General features: G+C 43.9%; 1 protein-coding gene across 1 annotated transcript in view; it reads right to left on the bottom strand.

Moving 5' to 3' along the window:
• Nucleotides 1–20,048, bottom strand: part of abca5 (ATP-binding cassette, sub-family A (ABC1), member 5) — a 42,449-nt gene that overhangs the window by 12,897 nt on the left and 9,504 nt on the right. The window contains exons 11-26 of the mRNA XM_030773499.1: nt 18,786–18,844; nt 18,414–18,524; nt 16,887–17,062; nt 16,530–16,649; nt 16,192–16,330; nt 15,969–16,059; nt 15,589–15,728; nt 15,153–15,272; nt 13,201–13,402; nt 11,132–11,298; nt 10,213–10,340; nt 9,398–9,535; nt 9,004–9,117; nt 7,298–7,468; nt 6,015–6,128; nt 5,528–5,659 (exon numbers count right to left, since the gene is read on the bottom strand). Of these exons, the coding sequence (XP_030629359.1) occupies nt 5,528–5,659; nt 6,015–6,128; nt 7,298–7,468; nt 9,004–9,117; nt 9,398–9,535; nt 10,213–10,340; nt 11,132–11,298; nt 13,201–13,402; nt 15,153–15,272; nt 15,589–15,728; nt 15,969–16,059; nt 16,192–16,330; nt 16,530–16,649; nt 16,887–17,062; nt 18,414–18,524; nt 18,786–18,844 (2,122 nt within the window). The remainder of the gene's footprint in view (nt 1–5,527; nt 5,660–6,014; nt 6,129–7,297; nt 7,469–9,003; nt 9,118–9,397; nt 9,536–10,212; nt 10,341–11,131; nt 11,299–13,200; nt 13,403–15,152; nt 15,273–15,588; nt 15,729–15,968; nt 16,060–16,191; nt 16,331–16,529; nt 16,650–16,886; nt 17,063–18,413; nt 18,525–18,785; nt 18,845–20,048) is intronic.

Consider the following 20,048-nt stretch of genomic DNA (forward strand, 5'->3'; position numbering starts at 1 on the left):
GCTCATCCACAGAGACACACCTTATACCTACAGCTCATCCACAGAGACACACCTTATACCTACAGCTCATCCACAGAGACACACACCTTATACTTACAGCTCATCCACTGACACACACCTTATACCAACAGCTCATCCACTGACACACACCTTATACCAACAGCTCATCCACTGACACACACCTTATACCTACAGCTCATCCACAGAGACACACCTTATACCTACAGCTCATCCACAGAGACACACCTTATACCTACAGCTCATCCACAGAGACACACACCTTATACCTACAGCTCATCCACAGAGACACACACCTTATACTTACAGCTCATCCACTGACACACACCTTATACTTACAGCTCATCCACTGACACACACCTTATACCAACAGCTCATCCACAGAGACACACCTTATACCTACAGCTCATCCACAGAGACACACCTTATACCTACAGCTCATCCACAGAGACATACCTTATACCTACAGCTCATCCACAGAGACACACACCTTATACTTACAGCTCATCCACAGACACATACCTTATACCTACAGCTCATCCACAGAGACACACACCTTATACCGACAGCTCATCCACAGAGACACACACCTTATACCAACAGCTCATCCACAGAGACACACCTTATACCTACAGCTCATCCACAGAGACACACACCTTATACCAACAGCTCATCCACAGAGACACACACCTTATACCTACAGCTCATCCACAGAGACACACACCTTATACCTACAGCTCATCCACAGAGACACACACCTTATACCTACAGCTCATCCACAGAGACACACATCTTATACCAACAGCTCATCCACAGAGACACACACCTTATACCTACAGCTCACCCACAGACACACACACCTTATACCTACAGCTCATCCACTGCCACACACCTTATACCTACAGCTCATCCACTGACACACACCTTATACCTACAGCTCATCCACTGACACACACCTTATACCTACAGCTCATCCACAGAGACACACACCTTATACCAACAGCTCATCCACAGAGACACACACCTTATACCAACAGCTCATCCACAGAGACACACAACTTATACCTACAGCTCATCAACAGAGACACACCTTATACCTACAGCTCATCCACTGCCACACACCTTATACCTACAGCTCATCCACAGAGACACACACCTTATACCAACAGCTCACCCACAGAGACACACACCTTATACCAACAGCTCATCCACAGAGACACACACCTTATACCAACAGCTCATCCACAGAGACACACCTTATACCTACAGCTCATCCACAGAGACACATACCTTATACCTACAGCTCATCCACAGAGACACACACCTTATACCAACAGCTCATCCACAGAGACACACACCTTATACCTATAGCTCATCCACAGAGACACACACCTTATACTTACAGCTCATCCACTGACACACACCTTATACCAACAGCTCATCCACAGAGACACACCTTATACCTACAGCTCATCCACAGAGACATACCTTATACCTACAGCTCATCCACAGAGACACACACCTTATACTTACAGCTCATCCACTGACACACACCTTATACCAACAGCTCATCCACTGACACACACCTTATACCCACAGCTCATCCACAGAGACACACCTTATACCTACAGCTCATCCACTGCCACACACCTTATACCTACAGCTCATCCACAGAGACACACACCTTATACCAACAGCTCATCCACTGCCACACACCTTATACCCACAGCTCATCCACAGAGACACACCTTATACCTACAGCTCATCCACTGCCACACACCTTATACCTACAGCTCATCCACTGACACACACCTTATACCAACAGCTTATCCACTGACACACACCTTATACCAACAGCTCATCCACAGAGACACACCTTATACCTACAGCTCATCCACAGAGACATACCTTATACCTACAGCTCATCCACAGAGACACACACCTTATACTTACAGCTCATCCACTGACACACACCTTATACCAACAGCTCATCCACTGACACACACCTTATACCAACAGCTCATCCACAGAGACACACCTTATACCTACAGCTCATCCACAGAGACACACCTTATACCAACAGCTCATCCACAGAGACACATACCTTATACCTACAGCTCATCCACAGAGACACACACCTTATACCAACAGCTCATCCACAGAGACACACACCTTATACCAACAGCTCATCAACAGAGACACACCTTATACCTACAGCTCATCCACTGCCACACACCTTATACCTACAGCTCATCCACAGAGACACACACCTTATAACTACAGCTCATCCACTGACACACACCTTATACCAACAGCTCATCCACAGAGACACACCTTATACCTACAGCTCATCCACAGAGACATACCTTATACCTACAGCTCATCCACAGAGACACACACCTTATACTTACAGCTCATCCACTGACACACACCTTATACCAACAGCTCATCCACTGACACACACCTTATACCAACAGCTCATCCACTGACACACACCTTATACCTACAGCTCATCCACAGAGACACACCTTATACCTACAGCTCATCCACAGAGACACACCTTATACCTACAGCTCATCCACAGAGACACACACCTTATACCTACAGCTCATCCACAGAGACACACACCTTATACTTACAGCTCATCCACTGACACACACCTTATACTTACAGCTCATCCACTGACACACACCTTATACCAACAGCTCATCCACAGAGACACACCTTATACCTACAGCTCATCCACAGAGACACACCTTATACCTACAGCTCATCCACAGAGACATACCTTATACCTACAGCTCATCCACAGAGACACACACCTTATACTTACAGCTCATCCACAGACACATACCTTATACCTACAGCTCATCCACAGAGACACACACCTTATACCAACAGCTCATCCACAGAGACACACACCTTATACCAACAGCTCATCCACAGAGACACACCTTATACCTACAGCTCATCCACAGAGACACACACCTTATACCAACAGCTCATCCACAGAGACACACACCTTATACCTACAGCTCATCCACAGAGACACACACCTTATACCTACAGCTCATCCACAGAGACACACACCTTATACCTACAGCTCATCCACAGAGACACACATCTTATACCAACAGCTCATCCACAGAGACACACACCTTATACCTACAGCTCACCCACAGACACACACACCTTATACCTACAGCTCATCCACTGCCACACACCTTATACCTACAGCTCATCCACTGACACACACCTTATACCTACAGCTCATCCACTGACACACACCTTATACCTACAGCTCATCCACAGAGACACACACCTTATACCAACAGCTCATCCACAGAGACACACACCTTATACCAACAGCTCATCCACAGAGACACACAACTTATACCTACAGCTCATCAACAGAGACACACCTTATACCTACAGCTCATCCACTGCCACACACCTTATACCTACAGCTCATCCACAGAGACACACACCTTATACCAACAGCTCACCCACAGAGACACACACCTTATACCAACAGCTCATCCACAGAGACACACCTTATACCTACAGCTCATCCACAGAGACACATACCTTATACCTACAGCTCATCCACAGAGACACACACCTTATACCAACAGCTCATCCACAGAGACACACACCTTATACCTATAGCTCATCCACAGAGACACACACCTTATACTTACAGCTCATCCACTGACACACACCTTATACCAACAGCTCATCCACAGAGACACACCTTATACCTACAGCTCATCCACAGAGACATACCTTATACCTACAGCTCATCCACAGAGACACACACCTTATACTTACAGCTCATCCACTGACACACACCTTATACCAACAGCTCATCCACTGACACACACCTTATACCAACAGCTCATCCACTGACACACACCTTATACCTACAGCTCATCCACAGAGACACACCTTATACCTACAGCTCATCCACAGAGACACACACCTTATACCTACAGCTCATCCACAGAGACACACACCTTATACTTACAGCTCATCCACTGACACACACCTTATACCAACAGCTCATCCACTGACACACACCTTATACCAACAGCTCATCCACAGAGACACACCTTATACCTACAGCTCATCCACAGAGACACACCTTATACCTACAGCTCATCCACAGAGACATACCTTATACCTACAGCTCATCCACAGAGACACACACCTTATACTTACAGCTCATCCACAGACACATACCTTATACCTACAGCTCATCCACAGAGACACACACCTTATACCAACAGCTCATCCACAGAGACACACACCTTATACCAACAGCTCATCAACAGAGACACACCTTATACCTACAGCTCATCCACAGAGACACACACCTTATACCAACAGCTCATCCACAGAGACACACACCTTATACCTACAGCTCATCCACAGAGACACACACCTTATACCTACAGCTCATCCACAGAGACACACACCTTATACCTACAGCTCATCCACAGAGACACACATCTTATACCAACAGCTCATCCACAGAGACACACACCTTATACCTACAGCTCACCCACAGACACACACACCTTATACCTACAGCTCATCCACTGCCACACACCTTATACCTACAGCTCATCCACTGACACACACCTTATACCTACAGCTCATCCACTGACACACACCTTATACCTACAGCTCATCCACAGAGACACACACCTTATACCAACAGCTCATCCACAGAGACACACACCTTATACCAACAGCTCATCCACAGAGACACACAACTTATACCTACAGCTCATCAACAGAGACACACCTTATACCTACAGCTCATCCACTGCCACACACCTTATACCTACAGCTCATCCACAGAGACACACACCTTATACCAACAGCTCACCCACAGAGACACACACCTTATACCAACAGCTCATCCACAGAGACACACACCTTATACCAACAGCTCATCCACAGAGACACACCTTATACCTACAGCTCATCCACAGAGACACATACCTTATACCTACAGCTCATCCACAGAGACACACACCTTATACCAACAGCTCATCCACAGAGACACACACCTTATACCTATAGCTCATCCACAGAGACACACACCTTATACCAACAGCTCATCCACTGCCACACAACTTATACCTACAGCTCATCAACAGAGACACACCTTATACCTACAGCTCATCCACTGCCACACACCTTATACCAACAGCTCATCCACTGCCACACACCTTATAGCCTACCTACAGCTCATCCACAGAGACACACACCTTATACCCACAGCTCATCCACAGAGACACACACCTTATACCAACAGCTCATCCACAGACACATACCTTATACCTACAGCTCATCCACATACAAATAAACACATCTTATACCTTGAGCTCATCCATAAACAAATCATGACAGTAAACACCACTAGGCTTAGCAGAAGGACACCCCTGGCTGCAGCCAGTAAGTGCTGACAGTATGAGACGCTGGAGGTGTGGATGCTGACCTTAGTGATGCAGTTGAGACAGCCCATGAGTGGGTACAGAGGGTTGAAGAAACACAGCGTGTTATGGAGAAGTCGTGTGAGCCCTGAGTTTTCATTCACAAACTGGACCGTGGAGGCAGAGACCACACACACCTGTAGCATACAAACGCAAACACACACACACACAGAATGAGTCATAGAACCTGTTGGTGCACTCGTGTTATGCCTTCTAAAATGTTTTGTTTATGTTCTAAAAAGTTTGGACATAAACAACTTCTTTCATTGTTATGTAGTTTTTCTCTTAAAACACTGCATTTATATGGATTAAATGTACAATTATCTGTTAGATTCACTGCATTTTCTCATTTGCTCAATTTCACTGAGATAATATCTCTGCAGTAATCCATACCACATGCTAGTGAATTAGGTTACATGCTATATCTACATTATTATTTAAGATATATTAGGTTATAGGTTACTGTTGTGAGGTTTCTGCTTTGGAGCTCACCATCATAGACACCACAGAGAAGAAATCTCGGTTACTCTGAACCCGGGTGAAGAGGAAGGACACACAGTAAGTGAAGAGAACCATAGCAGGACAGAAGCCAACGAGACACAAAAGCTAGAAGACAGGGAAACAAGTCCGAGGTGCCATGTTACTGCAGTTGTACCAGCTGAATTTACCAGGAGTTTTACCTGGACATGTTTTTCATAACGAGTGTGTGTATGTGTGTGTTTATAGTCCTGTGCTACAAAGGACCTTTGATATGAAACACACTAGCAATGGCCAAAACAAGACTTTGGGTTTTAAGGTCCAAAAACTGAACTCATTCTTATTTACTGCAACAAAATGAATGGTGTGTTAATGGAAGAGTCTCGTGGCAGAATGCAGAATTAGTCTGCCGGTAGCACTTTCAGATACACTGGCCCTGACAAAGCAGCTCCTTTGTTATGGTCCTCATATGACAGATGATATATGGGTGAGTGTGTGTGTGTGTGTGTGTGTGTGTGTGTGAGATATACCACCTACATCAGTGACATAACTACAGAGTAACTGACAAGCATGGGAAGCGCTGCACACGGTCTTACCACATTCTTGGGTTGAGTGTAAAGAAATGTATGTCTGGTTCGGGCTTTGTGAGTTATACATACCCTGACTGGCACTTCCACGCCAACTAAAGCCTTTCCTTACCTGTCAGTGGCTCTCAGACTCAGTGGCTCTTTTGGGATGCATAAGCCATTTTTTTCAGTAACTGTCTGAATTCAGCATAAATATCACACTGTTTCCCTAACTGACTAATTTACTGGTCCTACTGTCCTCACTAACATGACCCACTCTGACACTGTGGCGGTTTCGTTTTCGAACACAAAGCTGTATCTTTCCGGATGTTTGAAAATTCTTTGTGATGATAAAATGAAAAGAAGTAACAAAGCTCCCTTCATATGTCCTTTGTCAATTTCAACAGTATGTTTTTACAGGCACTCAGTGTCTCTCTCGCTAAAGAGTGCTTAACATGGAACCTCAAAGTTACCTGTGTTTTATAATTTGATGGAAAATAAAGCTGTTTGGCAAGGGATCATCTGCTTAATTTTTCATTTTTGCTCGTATCCATATCCTCGTCGTTAAGTAGGAGCTCGTCCCTATTTTGGCTCACATCCAGAGGTTTTCTAATTTGAAAATGCCACAGGAGAAGTTTTCCTGGGCCAAAAAGGCTTAGACATTGCCAGTGTTTTTGGTTTGCTGATTGTAGCAGTGGGACTGTATGTCTGGGAGTGTGTGTGAGTACTGACCACAGCGGTGACGTTGTTGCCTGTGAGCAGGTTGGTGGAGTGGAAGGCAAACAGGGTGCATGTCATGCAGATGAGGATCAGGTAGTAAAATGGAATGTCCACGGCCGCCTGACCACACCAGTACGCCGACGGCACCAGGCCAGAAATCCGCAGAGTCGAGCGACATTTCAGCTGAATGAATAAATGGGGGGAAAAAAAAGAGAAATCAACATGGGAAGGATTTCTGAACAGCAGATGTGATGACCTGATACCTGTCTGACACTGGTAGATTTAAACAGGTGACAGCTCTCTCCAGCACATTTATCATAACATCAGAAAAAGCATGTAACATTCTAAAACATTAATCAAAATCACATCAATAGTGAAAAATACGGCTTTTTCCTCTGTCATCACTGTTTAAATGATCTAAAATACGGCTTTTTCCTCTGTCATCACTGTTTAAATGATCTAAAATACGGCTTTTTCCTCTGTCATCACTGTTTAAATGATCTAGAATATGGCTTTTTCCCCTGTCATCACTGTTTAAATGATCTAGAATATGGCTTTTTCCCCTGTCATCACTGTTTAAATGATCTAGAACAGCAGTTCCCAATTTTTTAGGTAGCGCACCCCTTTCTACATCCTGAACAAGTTGATGCACCCCTTGCCACCATTTTGCATTTAAAGATTGAATGAGGGTGAGGAACACGGGTTCTGAGACATATTATTACCAAAAGGGGGAAAAACACGTGAATATTTACAGTGACATTAAACTTGATGAAAATATTTTAATCATACATTAAATAGTTTATCACCATTTATTATCATTAGAACATTCGTAGGCTGACAATTTCGACTGAGCGAGATCACAACAAAACACGCTTGACATTTATATGAAACCAATCAACAATGTTTTAAAAAATAGCAAAAAAATAATGCACGGCACAAGCCGCAGAACAAAGAATTTTTGAGGACGAGGAGAAGGTTAGGCCCTACACAGTGACAGAATGACAGCGACATTAAACACTTGCATTGAGTTTAATAGTACTGTACATAAAAGTAACTTATCACTATTTATAATCATTAGAACACCCGAAGGCTAACAATTTTGGTTAAGAGAGAACGCAACAAAATGCGCTGCAACAATGTTTCAACAAATTGCAACAAATTGCATGAACGGAGCCATGGAACAAAGAGAATGTATGGGGGCGGTGAGGAAACTTGGACCATACAGAAACAGACATGTCGTTTTAAGAAAAGTGCCAGTTTAACTGACAGTTTAAGAAAACTAAAAAAAAAAACAAAAACAAACATTTCTAACAGTTTATTTTAGATTTTTAAAAATCAGTATTTTTAATTTCCGGCATTACAATTTTCTGTCTTGCGCACCCCCAGAGGCAGCCTGCACCACACTTTGGGAAACCCGGATCTAGAATACGGCTTTTTCTTCTGACCCTACTGTTTAAATGATCTAGAATATGGCCTTTTCTTCTGTCCCTACTGTTTAAATGATCTAGAATGAGGCAGCACTCATGTTACATCCCCAAATTCATCTGAATGGTAATTAAGTGAATGAAAGCCATCCAATGCTCTATCATAGCCTCCAATTCAGTTTCATCCAGCACCAGCACCAGCACCAGCATTCAGCATATATGTGAATTTCATTAAAAAATTTGTGAAACATGCTTTCTGAAGTGTACATGGGATCATCCCAGTTGGCAAATTACCTCTCTGTCACGGGTGTGGTCCATGCCAAAGTAAGCTGGCATGCCAGCGGCCAACATGCCCAGGATAATGGCCTCAATGTAGACCATGGCAAAGGACGTGGAGTCTGATAGTTGCTAAAAAAGGAGAACGAGAGCAGAGACAGTTTTACCAACCAAAGTAACGGACGGATGTAGATAACAGGATTTCTTTATTCTGTTCATGAATTTTGTGGTCGTTTATGATGATTATATATCACAAGCACTATTTCGAACCTGTTGACAATAACAAGATCTCACCTGCTTAGCTGCAATCCATGTGTCCAGAAACAACACCTAAGAACATGCTAGAAAAAGACTGTCTCTGATATGTTGATGTAGATGAATGTGTGTAGTCTTGACAGAAAGCTGAACTCACAAAGTCAAAGGGTTTGGTCCAGGTGTTGATGTGTCCCGTCCCATTGAGTCCTCTGAGGATGGCATTGCTAAGGACGTTCACGACCATGGGCAGAGAGTGGACGGTTGTACTGTTAAAGGCCACACTATACCGATAGTCCTGCCCAACAGGGACAGAGCCACACATGCGCACGCACGCGCATGCACACACACACACACACACACACACACACACACACCAGGAGGGAAAGAAAAAAAGAGAGAGAGAGAATGAGTGTGTGAGTGAAACGGAGTGAGAAAATGAGGTCAACAGTGAGAGGAAAACAGCTGACAGAAAGCCAGAAAGAGAGACACTTCTAATAAAAGATGGACTGGGGAAAGGAGAGAACTCTCCTGTGCTCTCTCACACAATGAGTGGACATGAGCCACTGGACAGGATGTAGAGAAAGTGAGAAAGAAAAACCCCGGGACGTGATCGCTTCTCACTCCACCGTCCTTTGTCAGACAGCTTGTTGATTTTTGTCACGTGATCATTAATTGATTATCTGAGGTCACACTCCAAACTTTTGATTACCTATACTTTCATTCAGCATACACTCCGCTGGGCAACAGTCCATAAAGGCAAAAGAGCACTGACATTACTATTAAACCTCGAGCACTACAGAAAATGAGTTTTTTTACACAAAATAAGTCAATTTCAAAACACAGGTGAATTTCAGTATCATACCAGACACAGAAACTGTAACCAGTTAGCATCATCTCTCACTCATCAAGCTTGTCTTGCCCTGCATTCAGCTGTGTGGACAGAGCTGATCCAGGATCTGTCGTGTGGTATACCTTACTGGAGCCTGTGACGTTGATGGCTGCGCTGTGAGGGGCGGCAGCCATGTAGTCTGTCTCCTTCATCATCTCTACTTTAATGTCCTGTGTCTCCAGGTTATGAATGAACGCCGAGATGTCCGAGTCTGGGACACACAAACAGAACAGGGCAGAAACAGGGCTTTAAAGTCAGGGCTGTGTTCTGTGTGAGGTGGATCAGAGTTTAGAATTGAACAGGAGACAGAGTGTACATGACAGTATCTACCACAGGACGACAACTCAACATTACAGTCCTGAAGGAGAAAAACTGCCATATTAACCTGAGATTGTCTGGGTGATTGACAGCTGCTGACTCTACCTCTCCTCTTTGATCTCACATCCTCTAAGCCTAATCCACATTTTGAGACAGTAAGTCTTACAGGAACACAGACATGAGGGAAAAAACTGGAATGCTGCCAGAGTTCAGCCAGTAGGAAGTAAGGCAATTCCAAATGGACTGAAAAAAGAAGCTTATATTAATGGACTATACAACACGCATGACTCTCCAAGTGACAAACCGCATTGAAATCGGTACCAAAAAACCTCATTTTAATAATTTAACTCTAATTGTAACATTTTTATTCACTACAATCACTTTTGGTTGGTCTGTGAGAGATAAATTAAGCATGTAAAGGGTGAGATAAAACAAAATTGCATTTGTGAGCTGTTTGTCTGTGGGTGCTGTTGGACTGAGCTGTTTGTCTGTGGGTGCTGTTGGACTGAGCTGTTTGTCTGTGGGTGCTGATGGACTGAGCTGTTTGTCTGTGGCTGTGTGGGTGCAGTTGGACTGAGCTGTTTGTCTGTGGCTGTGTGGGTGCAGTTGGACTGAGCTGTTTGTCTGTGGGTGCTGTTGGACTGAGCTGTGTGTCTGTGGTTGTGTGGGTGCAGTTGCACTGACCTGTGGAGTTCTGCACGAGCAAACTGGTGGCGTACTTGCGCGGGGCCTCGTTGCGGTGCAGGAGGTAAATGGGCAAAAACTGTCTGTCAGGGGAGTGGATCTGGATGTTCCCCGTGGCCAAAGACAGGACCAACACCGCACATAAAAAGACCAGGAAGAGAGAAAGACTAGAGAGAAAGAGAGAGTGAGAGAGAGAGAGAGAGAGAGAGAGAGAGAGAGAGAGAGCGAGGACGGCATCATTCATCGTAATACAACAGGTCATGTTCAAATAAAAGCTGATTTATTAAATGGCTGTAGATGTGTTGACTAAATCAATGAGGATTTCTGTCTTTCCAAAATCTGAAGTGTGTGTGTGTGTGTGTGTGTGTGTATGTCTATTATCCAGGAAACCATTAGAAAGCAAAAGTCAAACACACACACATAAACACCAAAAAGAAAACATGGACTGGAAGAGTACGATCCCACAGTGAGAGCACAAACAGATAAGATCACACACACACACAGACTGTTAGAGGCCCATCACCAGCATGCATAGGCGGGAAAACCTGTCCCACCGTCATATAGTGAGAAAATGGGTATCTGTGATCACATGACACTGGAGACTGTATTATTGTGACCTGCATCTGTGTGTGTGTGTGTGTACTGCAGTGGCGAACTGTGCCTATCAGATCTGGGCCTTCTGTCCCCCCCACTTTGTGTGATCTGATTTAGCATTCTAAAATGCTTAACGTGGCTTTATGTTCAAAAACTGTGATCAATGATCTCCAAATTTCTCCAAACATCTCTCATCAAAAACACTTCCTCCTGTCAAAAAATCAAAATCATTAAGCGTTTTCCTCTCCACTGACATTTGGTGATCACTGATGGCAGCTTTGGAACATTAAGCCATATTAAGCCTTTTCACAGTAAGCATTAAAGAATGTCCGGGTTCCACACCACAGCACTAAGCTTTATTCGCACTCACACTGCACTGTCTCTGTACTTTTTATATGCACTGCTTTTCTGCTTTTTTGCACTGGCTGTACCTGTCATGTTGTTCAGATCACCCTATTTATACTGTACATACAACCTACTGTAAATATTTTGTCTATTATGTACATACAACCCATACATATACACTCCCCTTTCCTACTCTGTCAGCTTCATGTCAATGTATAACATAATTAATATATTATACATATATATTATCTGTATATATTACTCACCACTGTCTATAATGCTGCACATACTATAAGATACAGCATCACTTATGCTGCAGTATTCACTTATACCTGCACTTATCTGTAAATAATACTTGCTTTTGCACTTATGGTTAGATGCTATTGCATTTCAATGGCTTTGTACCTGTACTCTGCACAATGACAATAAAGTTGAATCTAATCTAATCTAATCTAATTTAGGGAACATTACCAAGACTGTCATATTTCCAAGTTCACCACCAGTTGGCAAAGCACACTGTCTATGTAGTAAAGTGAAAAATAAATTAAATAAATTCGCGACAATATCATCTCTGACTCTTACTGTTGCCATTTTTGGTGTCTGCTATCAATCGTTAGTTAGCACGAAGCTAGGTCTCGCATCTGAGCGAGTGAGCTGCGGGTCTTCTAGAATACCCTGGAGCCGTGGGAAAATCGGAAAGAATACGCCTATTGGCTACAAAACTAAATATGATTGGTTGATCAAATTGTCAATCCAAACGTACGCTCTCATTCCGTTCAATGGTCAGGGCATTCTATCCAGGATATAGAATACCCCGGAAGGAGGATATTCTCCCCAGAGACTACCGTAGAAAATATCTGATTGGTTGCATTTTTCCCAACACAAAACCGCTCAAATGCGCAGTGCATGGACAGAAAACAACAGAAACAAGTCGGCGTAACGCTGTAATATTAAAGATAAGCAACATAGATGATTTTTATTTATTTTATTTATTCATTTTATTTAAATTTTATTTTAATTATAGAATTAACCAGATGTGTTTTTTATTTTTCATCTGAGGATTCCAGGGCCTTCTCTGAATACCTTGAAGGCCCTGACAGTTCACCACTGGTGTACTGTAAGACACTCACTTGTAAATGATGGGTTTCCTCTCTCTCTGCAGGTTCAACATGTGCAGCCAGGCCACAGTGCTAAACTGCTGTCTCCAGAGGGCGTGGCCTGTCACAGTGTCTGAGCGGCTGTCTGAGAAGGTCAGGAGTCTTTGGTCAGTGTCATCCAGAGACACGCTGTCTCCCTCGTCTGTCGCCTGCTCCTGGTTAAACACGCTGTAGTCTGGCCAAGGTGAGAGAAGACAGATGGTACACATTACTGGAACACAACATGTAACATTGCAATGGTACAATGACACCTCTGTCCCCACACTCAGCCCCACAGTGAGGACACACACTCCACTAGAGCCTGACCGATAAATCGGCGGGCCGATATTATCGGCCTATATGAGCTACTTGAAGATAAATCTTATTGGCGTTTAGAACGGCCGATAAATGACAATTAAAAAGAGACAAAAGATGGATTCTTCAACCATGTTATGACATTCGTGTCAGCCATGCCTGGTTTTGCTGCAATAACGTGAAAGCCGGTACAGTCAGTCAAACACCAAAATTACATTTAACGTTACATTAGTTAAGTGGTGTACACTAAGCTGCTGACAAAATTGATTGTAGGTTTATTTATGAAACAGTGTGGCAGTTCTAGCGAGTAAACAAACAACGGTCCTATCATGTCTTCCTCATCACTTCTAAAACTTATCTGGCAACATCGCTTACAGCAGCTTATAATGCTGTCCACTGTTAAATTGGGTTACCAACAAAGCTACCCAATGCCATGTTTATCAGTGGAAGACCGCTAACGTTAATGAGCGATTAAACTGTAGCGTTTAACTACTTCTGCCTAAATGAAGCAATGGTAAATATATATGTGACTTGCATGTCTGTAGTTACAGTGGGTGCATCGGGGAATTATCAAACCAGAGGGGACACGTAAATAAACATGAGCTGAACAAGAGGGTGTTCCAGAAAGCAGGATTAGTGAAAATTCTAAGTTAGATAACTCAGAGCAAGTAGTAAACCTCCTAATAGAAGAGCACTATGACTTTGTTTTTTGTAGGAGAATGAAGCCATGGGGCTCTTCTATTAGGAGGTTTATTACTTACTCTGAGTTATCTAACTCAGAATTTTCACTAAACCTGCTTTCTGGAACACCCCCCAAGTATCTAACATGGCTTGGTAGCCGAACAAAGTTATCTAGCTTCTGTTTCAAACGTGTAGCATGAAATCCCGATGTCGCAAGTCCTCGATGCAAACAGTCATGTAGGCTAGAGGCATTCAACAGCAGCATTTACTCTAGGTCACCGTATCAGTTTACTGCATTATTCATCAAAACTTTAATATATTTTGCTGTACTTTGTTCAAAGTACTATTTATGACAATAAAACAAGTTTAGTTTCAAACTGCATTATGTCATGTTATCTTGGTGATGACTCTCAAATAACTACACATAACAAATGTTTATCTTTGTTTATATTACGTGTTTCTGAGATAAAAAGAAGAATGTCGGCCGATAGGTCATTATTCTATTTTTAAATCCTCAAATATCGAAATCGGCATTGGTCTGAAAAATCCTATATCAGTCGGACTCTACACTCCACTTTTACAACACATTACAGATTCCCACCAACATCCATTCACAAAGCATTTCAAGCTTAATAAAACAGCCATACACTCAGAGAGTCAGAGAGAGGATGTGTGTTTATGAGCGAGAGAAAGAAAGAAAGCAGGAGGGAGAGAGAGAGAAAATGTGTGTGTGTACATTATTATGTACATGTGTTTGATTTTATTTTAGTTTGTCTGTGTGTCAGTGTATAAGAATGGCATGGGAATGGAATTACCAGAAATACTGTGATCATCCACAGAGAGGCACATTAGAACTGTGTAGGATGTGGACTGACCTTTAGGTCGAGTTTTTGGGCGTTTTGGATTTTTGGGCGACAGAGTCAGGATGAGTACTGACTGACTCCTCTTACCTGTCTGGTCGACCTCAGCCTCTGCTTCCAAACGCAAGAAAACATCCTCCAGCGTTGTCATGGAGACTCCGTAATTAATGATGCCCAGATCAGGACGGCAGTCCAGCTCAGCAAAAAGCCCTGAGAGAGAGAGCGAGAGAGAGCATGAGAGAGAGAGCGATAGAGAGAGAGAGAAAGTAACTGTGGGTATCTAGAGGGATTAGAGGTGCTGAAATTAAGATAGGGCAGTAAGTAATTAAGGCTGCTGATTACGAATCAAATTACTGCTGGTTCAAAATCCTCAGGCGAGCTGTAAGGAATAAATCAGAATCTATAAGCACCTTCATGCATCGAGGGGTGGATGATATGGCACATTAAAGACAAAGGTCCAGTCAGACAGTCCATTAAAGTGAATGATTACACAGAGAAACTGGGAGCAAAACCTGAAATTTCTAACCTGGGAATGTGTCCATGCTTTCAAAAGGCAAAGTGAAGGTAAGCTCCGCCTCCTGCTGCCGTGACAACGTTGCCTTTAGAACATGCTGTTTGACCAATGACGTGATGCCGTCCACCTCACAGCCCTCAGTCACAGACATTCTGCAGACCGATTGTAAGAAAAGAAAAAGCCTTCATGAGCTGTTCCAGAGATCGTGTTCAGCTTTACATGATTAGCTGGGAACCAGCTGTCTGGAAGATCCAAAAGCCACAGACACAGGCACATCTGACTTTAAACAGCTCCAGTTTAAACTGGCTAGATAGAAATGATGTACGACAACGGGCACAGGTGGTTAATTCTGTGAGAGGAGGGGAAGATGATGCTGATTTGGCTGTGCTTGCCTTAGGTGGTAGCCCACTCCACACTTGATTTTCAGATAGAGAGAGGAGCCAACACATTTCAGCTGGCCCTGAGAAATCACTGCTTTACGGTCTGAAAACAACAAGGGAGAGAAGGAGTGAGAAAACTGACAGAGATAGAATTCTTAAGACTGAGGGAGTGACAGGGAAAGAGGAAGAAGGAGTAGACACTGGAGGGGAGAAAGAGGAGAAGACGGAGAGGTACCTGCCAGTATGTCAGCCTCGTCCATGTAATGTGTACTAAGGACAGTGACTCGGCCTGTTCTACGGCTCTTTAACATGGACCACACCTGGTGACGGGACACAAGGTCCATCCCCGCCGTCGGCTCATCCAGGAGAAGGATCTGATATGCATGCACGCACACCCACATACACACATAAAGACACACAGATACACACAAAACAAACACACACACACACACACACACGCACACACACGCACACACACACACACGCACACGGCTGTTGAAGTGTCCAGTAGTTGAGAAAGACTCCGAAAGCTCAGCTGGAGCACAATAAGGCTGTATACAGAGAGACGGTTACCTTGGGATCTCCTAGAATGGCAATGCCCACTGACAGCTTCCTCTTCTGACCCCCACTGAGGTTCTTCGCCTGGGCATCCATTATCTTCTCTAAGTCCAGATCTTTAAGCACCTTCCTCACCTGGGCACCAGACACACACCCACATACACAGAAACACACAGATACACACACAGACACATATGTGTAGAGACACACATGCACAGACACACATATGCATAGACACACACAAACACACCTCCAAGATTGAACCACATTCAGCAGAAGTCTCATATGGTACAAGGAAAAAATGGACGACGAGTTAAAAGCTCCACTTGGGCAGCAGTCAAAGTCAAAGGTGGGAGTGGGCAGTAGGATTACCTCAGTGTCGATGTCTGCGGGAAGAATGCCTTTGATGGCGGCGAAAATGCGGAGATGTTCCTCTATGGTCAGCACGTCAAAGATGATGTTAAACTGAGGACAAATCCCCACCAGCTGTTTCATCTCCGCTCCCTCTGCAATGTCTGACACCGGAGACCCGTAGATGGTGACTGCACCTGCATTTACACAACACGGTGTACAGTGACTATACCAAACCAGGCCCAGACTAAGAACGCCAAACATTTCAATACTACTACACTGAAAATTAGCCCTCATGCCTCAGTTTCAAAAGTTTTTAAATTGATTTTTTTTTTTTTTTTTTTTTTGATCACGTGATATTTTGCAAGGATGCCATACACAATAGGTTTAGGAGTGAACAAAGTATAAACTGAACTTGAAAATGATTTTTTTAAAACATGTTTGGAATCCATTTGGATGTCGGAAGCCATTATGATTGTGGAAAACAGATCAAAAGCATGGCCAGTCCCAGAGGAGATCTGTTTTTAGTCTCAACCCATCACATATTAGAAATCTGATTTATCTAAGCAACTGTTTTATTTCATATTTTAACATTTTACTCGTCCTCTGAATTTGTATATGACATTTCAGATGCCTGTTGAAGAAGAGCTGAAGTTTGAGTGAAATCCACTGTGCTAAACTTTCTTTGTGAAGAATTCAAGGAGCTGCTGTTTCCTCTCTCTCTGTTCTGTACTTTGTGAAGAGCTGTCAGAGCGGGGAAATGGCAGCTCACTCTGTGTGTGTCTGTGTGTGTGTGTGAGATTTACAGATTGTATGTGAGACCAGGCCTGGAAATTGCTATTTTCAAATTCCATGACTTTTCCAGGCTTTTCATGACCGTATGAACCCTGTGCCAGTCAGTGCATGGTCAGTATGTGGGCGTGTTCATGAGTCAGTGCGTGGTCAGTACGTGGGCGTGTTCATGAGTCAATGTGTGGTCAGTATGGAGGTGTGTCCGTGAGTCAGTGTGTGGTCAGTATGTGGGCATGTCTGTGAGTCAGTTTGTGATCAGTATGTGGGCGTGTCCGTGAGTTAGTGTGGGGTCAGTACGTGGGCGTGTTCATGAGTCAGTGCGTGGTCAGTATGGAGGTGTGTCCGTGAGTCAGTGTGTGGTCAGTATGTGGGCATGTCTGTGAGTCAGTGTGTGATCAGTATGTGGGCGTGTTCATGAGTCAGTGCGTGGTCAGTACGTGGGCGTGTTCATGAGTCAGTGTGTGGTCAGTATGGAGGTGTGTCCGTGAGTCAGTGTGTGGTCAGTATGTGGGCATATCTGTGAGTCAGTGTGTGATCAGTATGCGGGCGTGTCCGTGAGTTAGTGTGTGGTCAGTATGTGGGCGTGTCTGTGTTGGCATGTCAGTGAGTCAGAGCATGGACTGACGGAGTAGAGTTCAGACAGCTGAGAGTGCCGCATGTTTATAGGCTTTTTACAGGAGCAGAGAGAGAGAGAGAGAGAGAGAGAGAGAGAGAGAGAGAGAGAGAGAGAGAGAGAGAGAGAGCTAATGCACTAACCTTCAGTGGGGGGGCAGATACCACACAGAATATTCATCAGAGTGGATTTGCCTGCTCCGCTGTGACCCAGCAGTGCTGTAATCTGACCCTCGTAAATGTCAAAGGTCAGGCCTTCAGGACGGGAGGAGGAGCAAAATACAAAAACACTGTCACAGAGAACAGTCCATTTCTCCACAAAAACAAGACACTGAATATGAGACACTCACAGGAACATTTCACACAGCTAGTTTTCATAAGTCGTTTGAAAAGACACACTGTGACCCAATGAGCTCCAGGCACTGGTGCAAAAAATATTCATGTTTGTCAAAGTTCAGGAAAGACAAGAAAAGGAAAGGAAATGACTGACAGAGAATATGAAAGAGTGTGACCCACCTCGAAGAGCTTCCACTGTGGTATCCCTCTCTCGATAGATCTTGCAAATGTTACTGATCCTGCACAGAGGATAAACACACAGAGAGAGAGAGAAAAAGATCAGTGAGGGATGTTGAATAAGAGGTCTAGTGTGAAACCTGCCCTGCCCTACTCAGATGCTGTGTTGGCCTAAATTGTTTGGGGGGCAGGTCAGTTCCGCATCTGTCTCTAATCCAACTCCATCATCTGGACACAAAGTGAGTGGATCCCTCCTCACACGACAGGCAGGAAAATCAGATCCACACGCAGCGAGAACAAACAGTGTGAAAAAAAAAAATGGTGACATCAAGTCATCAACATTTTGTATGCCAAATATCCAACCAGTCAAAAAAAAGAAAAAAAAATACAAAAACCAGAAAAGAGGTTATTTATTTGGTTATTTGTATGCATGTCTGTGTGTGTGTCCACCTGATGCTTAAGGATGTGTGTCAGTGTGTGTTCAGCTGATCCAAAGTGTGCTGGGGATTTCGGAAAGAGCCACAACCTGACAGTGATGATCTCTCTGTCACTGTGGTTCCCTTTGTGTGCTTATTAGGGCCCAAGCATTGAAGGTGCTGCACCTCCGGTGTTCATCGGGGGGCGCTTGCACTGAGGGTGCAAGGCCCTATTGTTTTCAAAAGGATTATTATTATTACTATTATTATTATAACAATTATTATTCAAGACATAGCCATTTTTGAGGTGGTTCTCATGGGCGAAAAATCATGAAATTCAATATACACATCAGTGCTTGTGACAGAGACGGAGGCTTGGCTCCGGGTGTGGCCCGGGGACTCCGTAGCGCCCCCATATGGCATTGAGTCTTGTTCCCGGCATGTAGTTTCACCAACACAGACCAAATTTTGGGTACCTCTGAAAGTGTGATGAGTGACAGGATGTTTAACCGATCAAATTATGAGTTGCAGCGTGGGGATTGCATTGAGGTGCTACGTCATGATGTACCCCTTAAGACACATTCGGACTAGACGAGCGGGCATGTTTATTTATGTGTTTTGAGCACGTTAGCCGTGTTGCTAATTCACCGATGTCGGGAGGCATTTTGTATGCTTAGTAGAGCCCGACCGATATATCGGCATGCCGATATTATCGGCCGATAAGTGCCAATTAAAAAAAGAAACGGAGAGACGGAAGATGTTATGAATGTTGTTGTTGCGTAGGTTGTCCTCTAGAGGGTAAACTGCAACTCCACTGTTGGTAACTCACGTGTGAACACAACAAATGACA

This window comes from Chanos chanos, chromosome 5 (genome assembly GCF_902362185.1).
Source record: "Chanos chanos chromosome 5, fChaCha1.1, whole genome shotgun sequence".
Taxonomy (NCBI): Eukaryota; Metazoa; Chordata; class Actinopteri; order Gonorynchiformes; family Chanidae; genus Chanos; species Chanos chanos.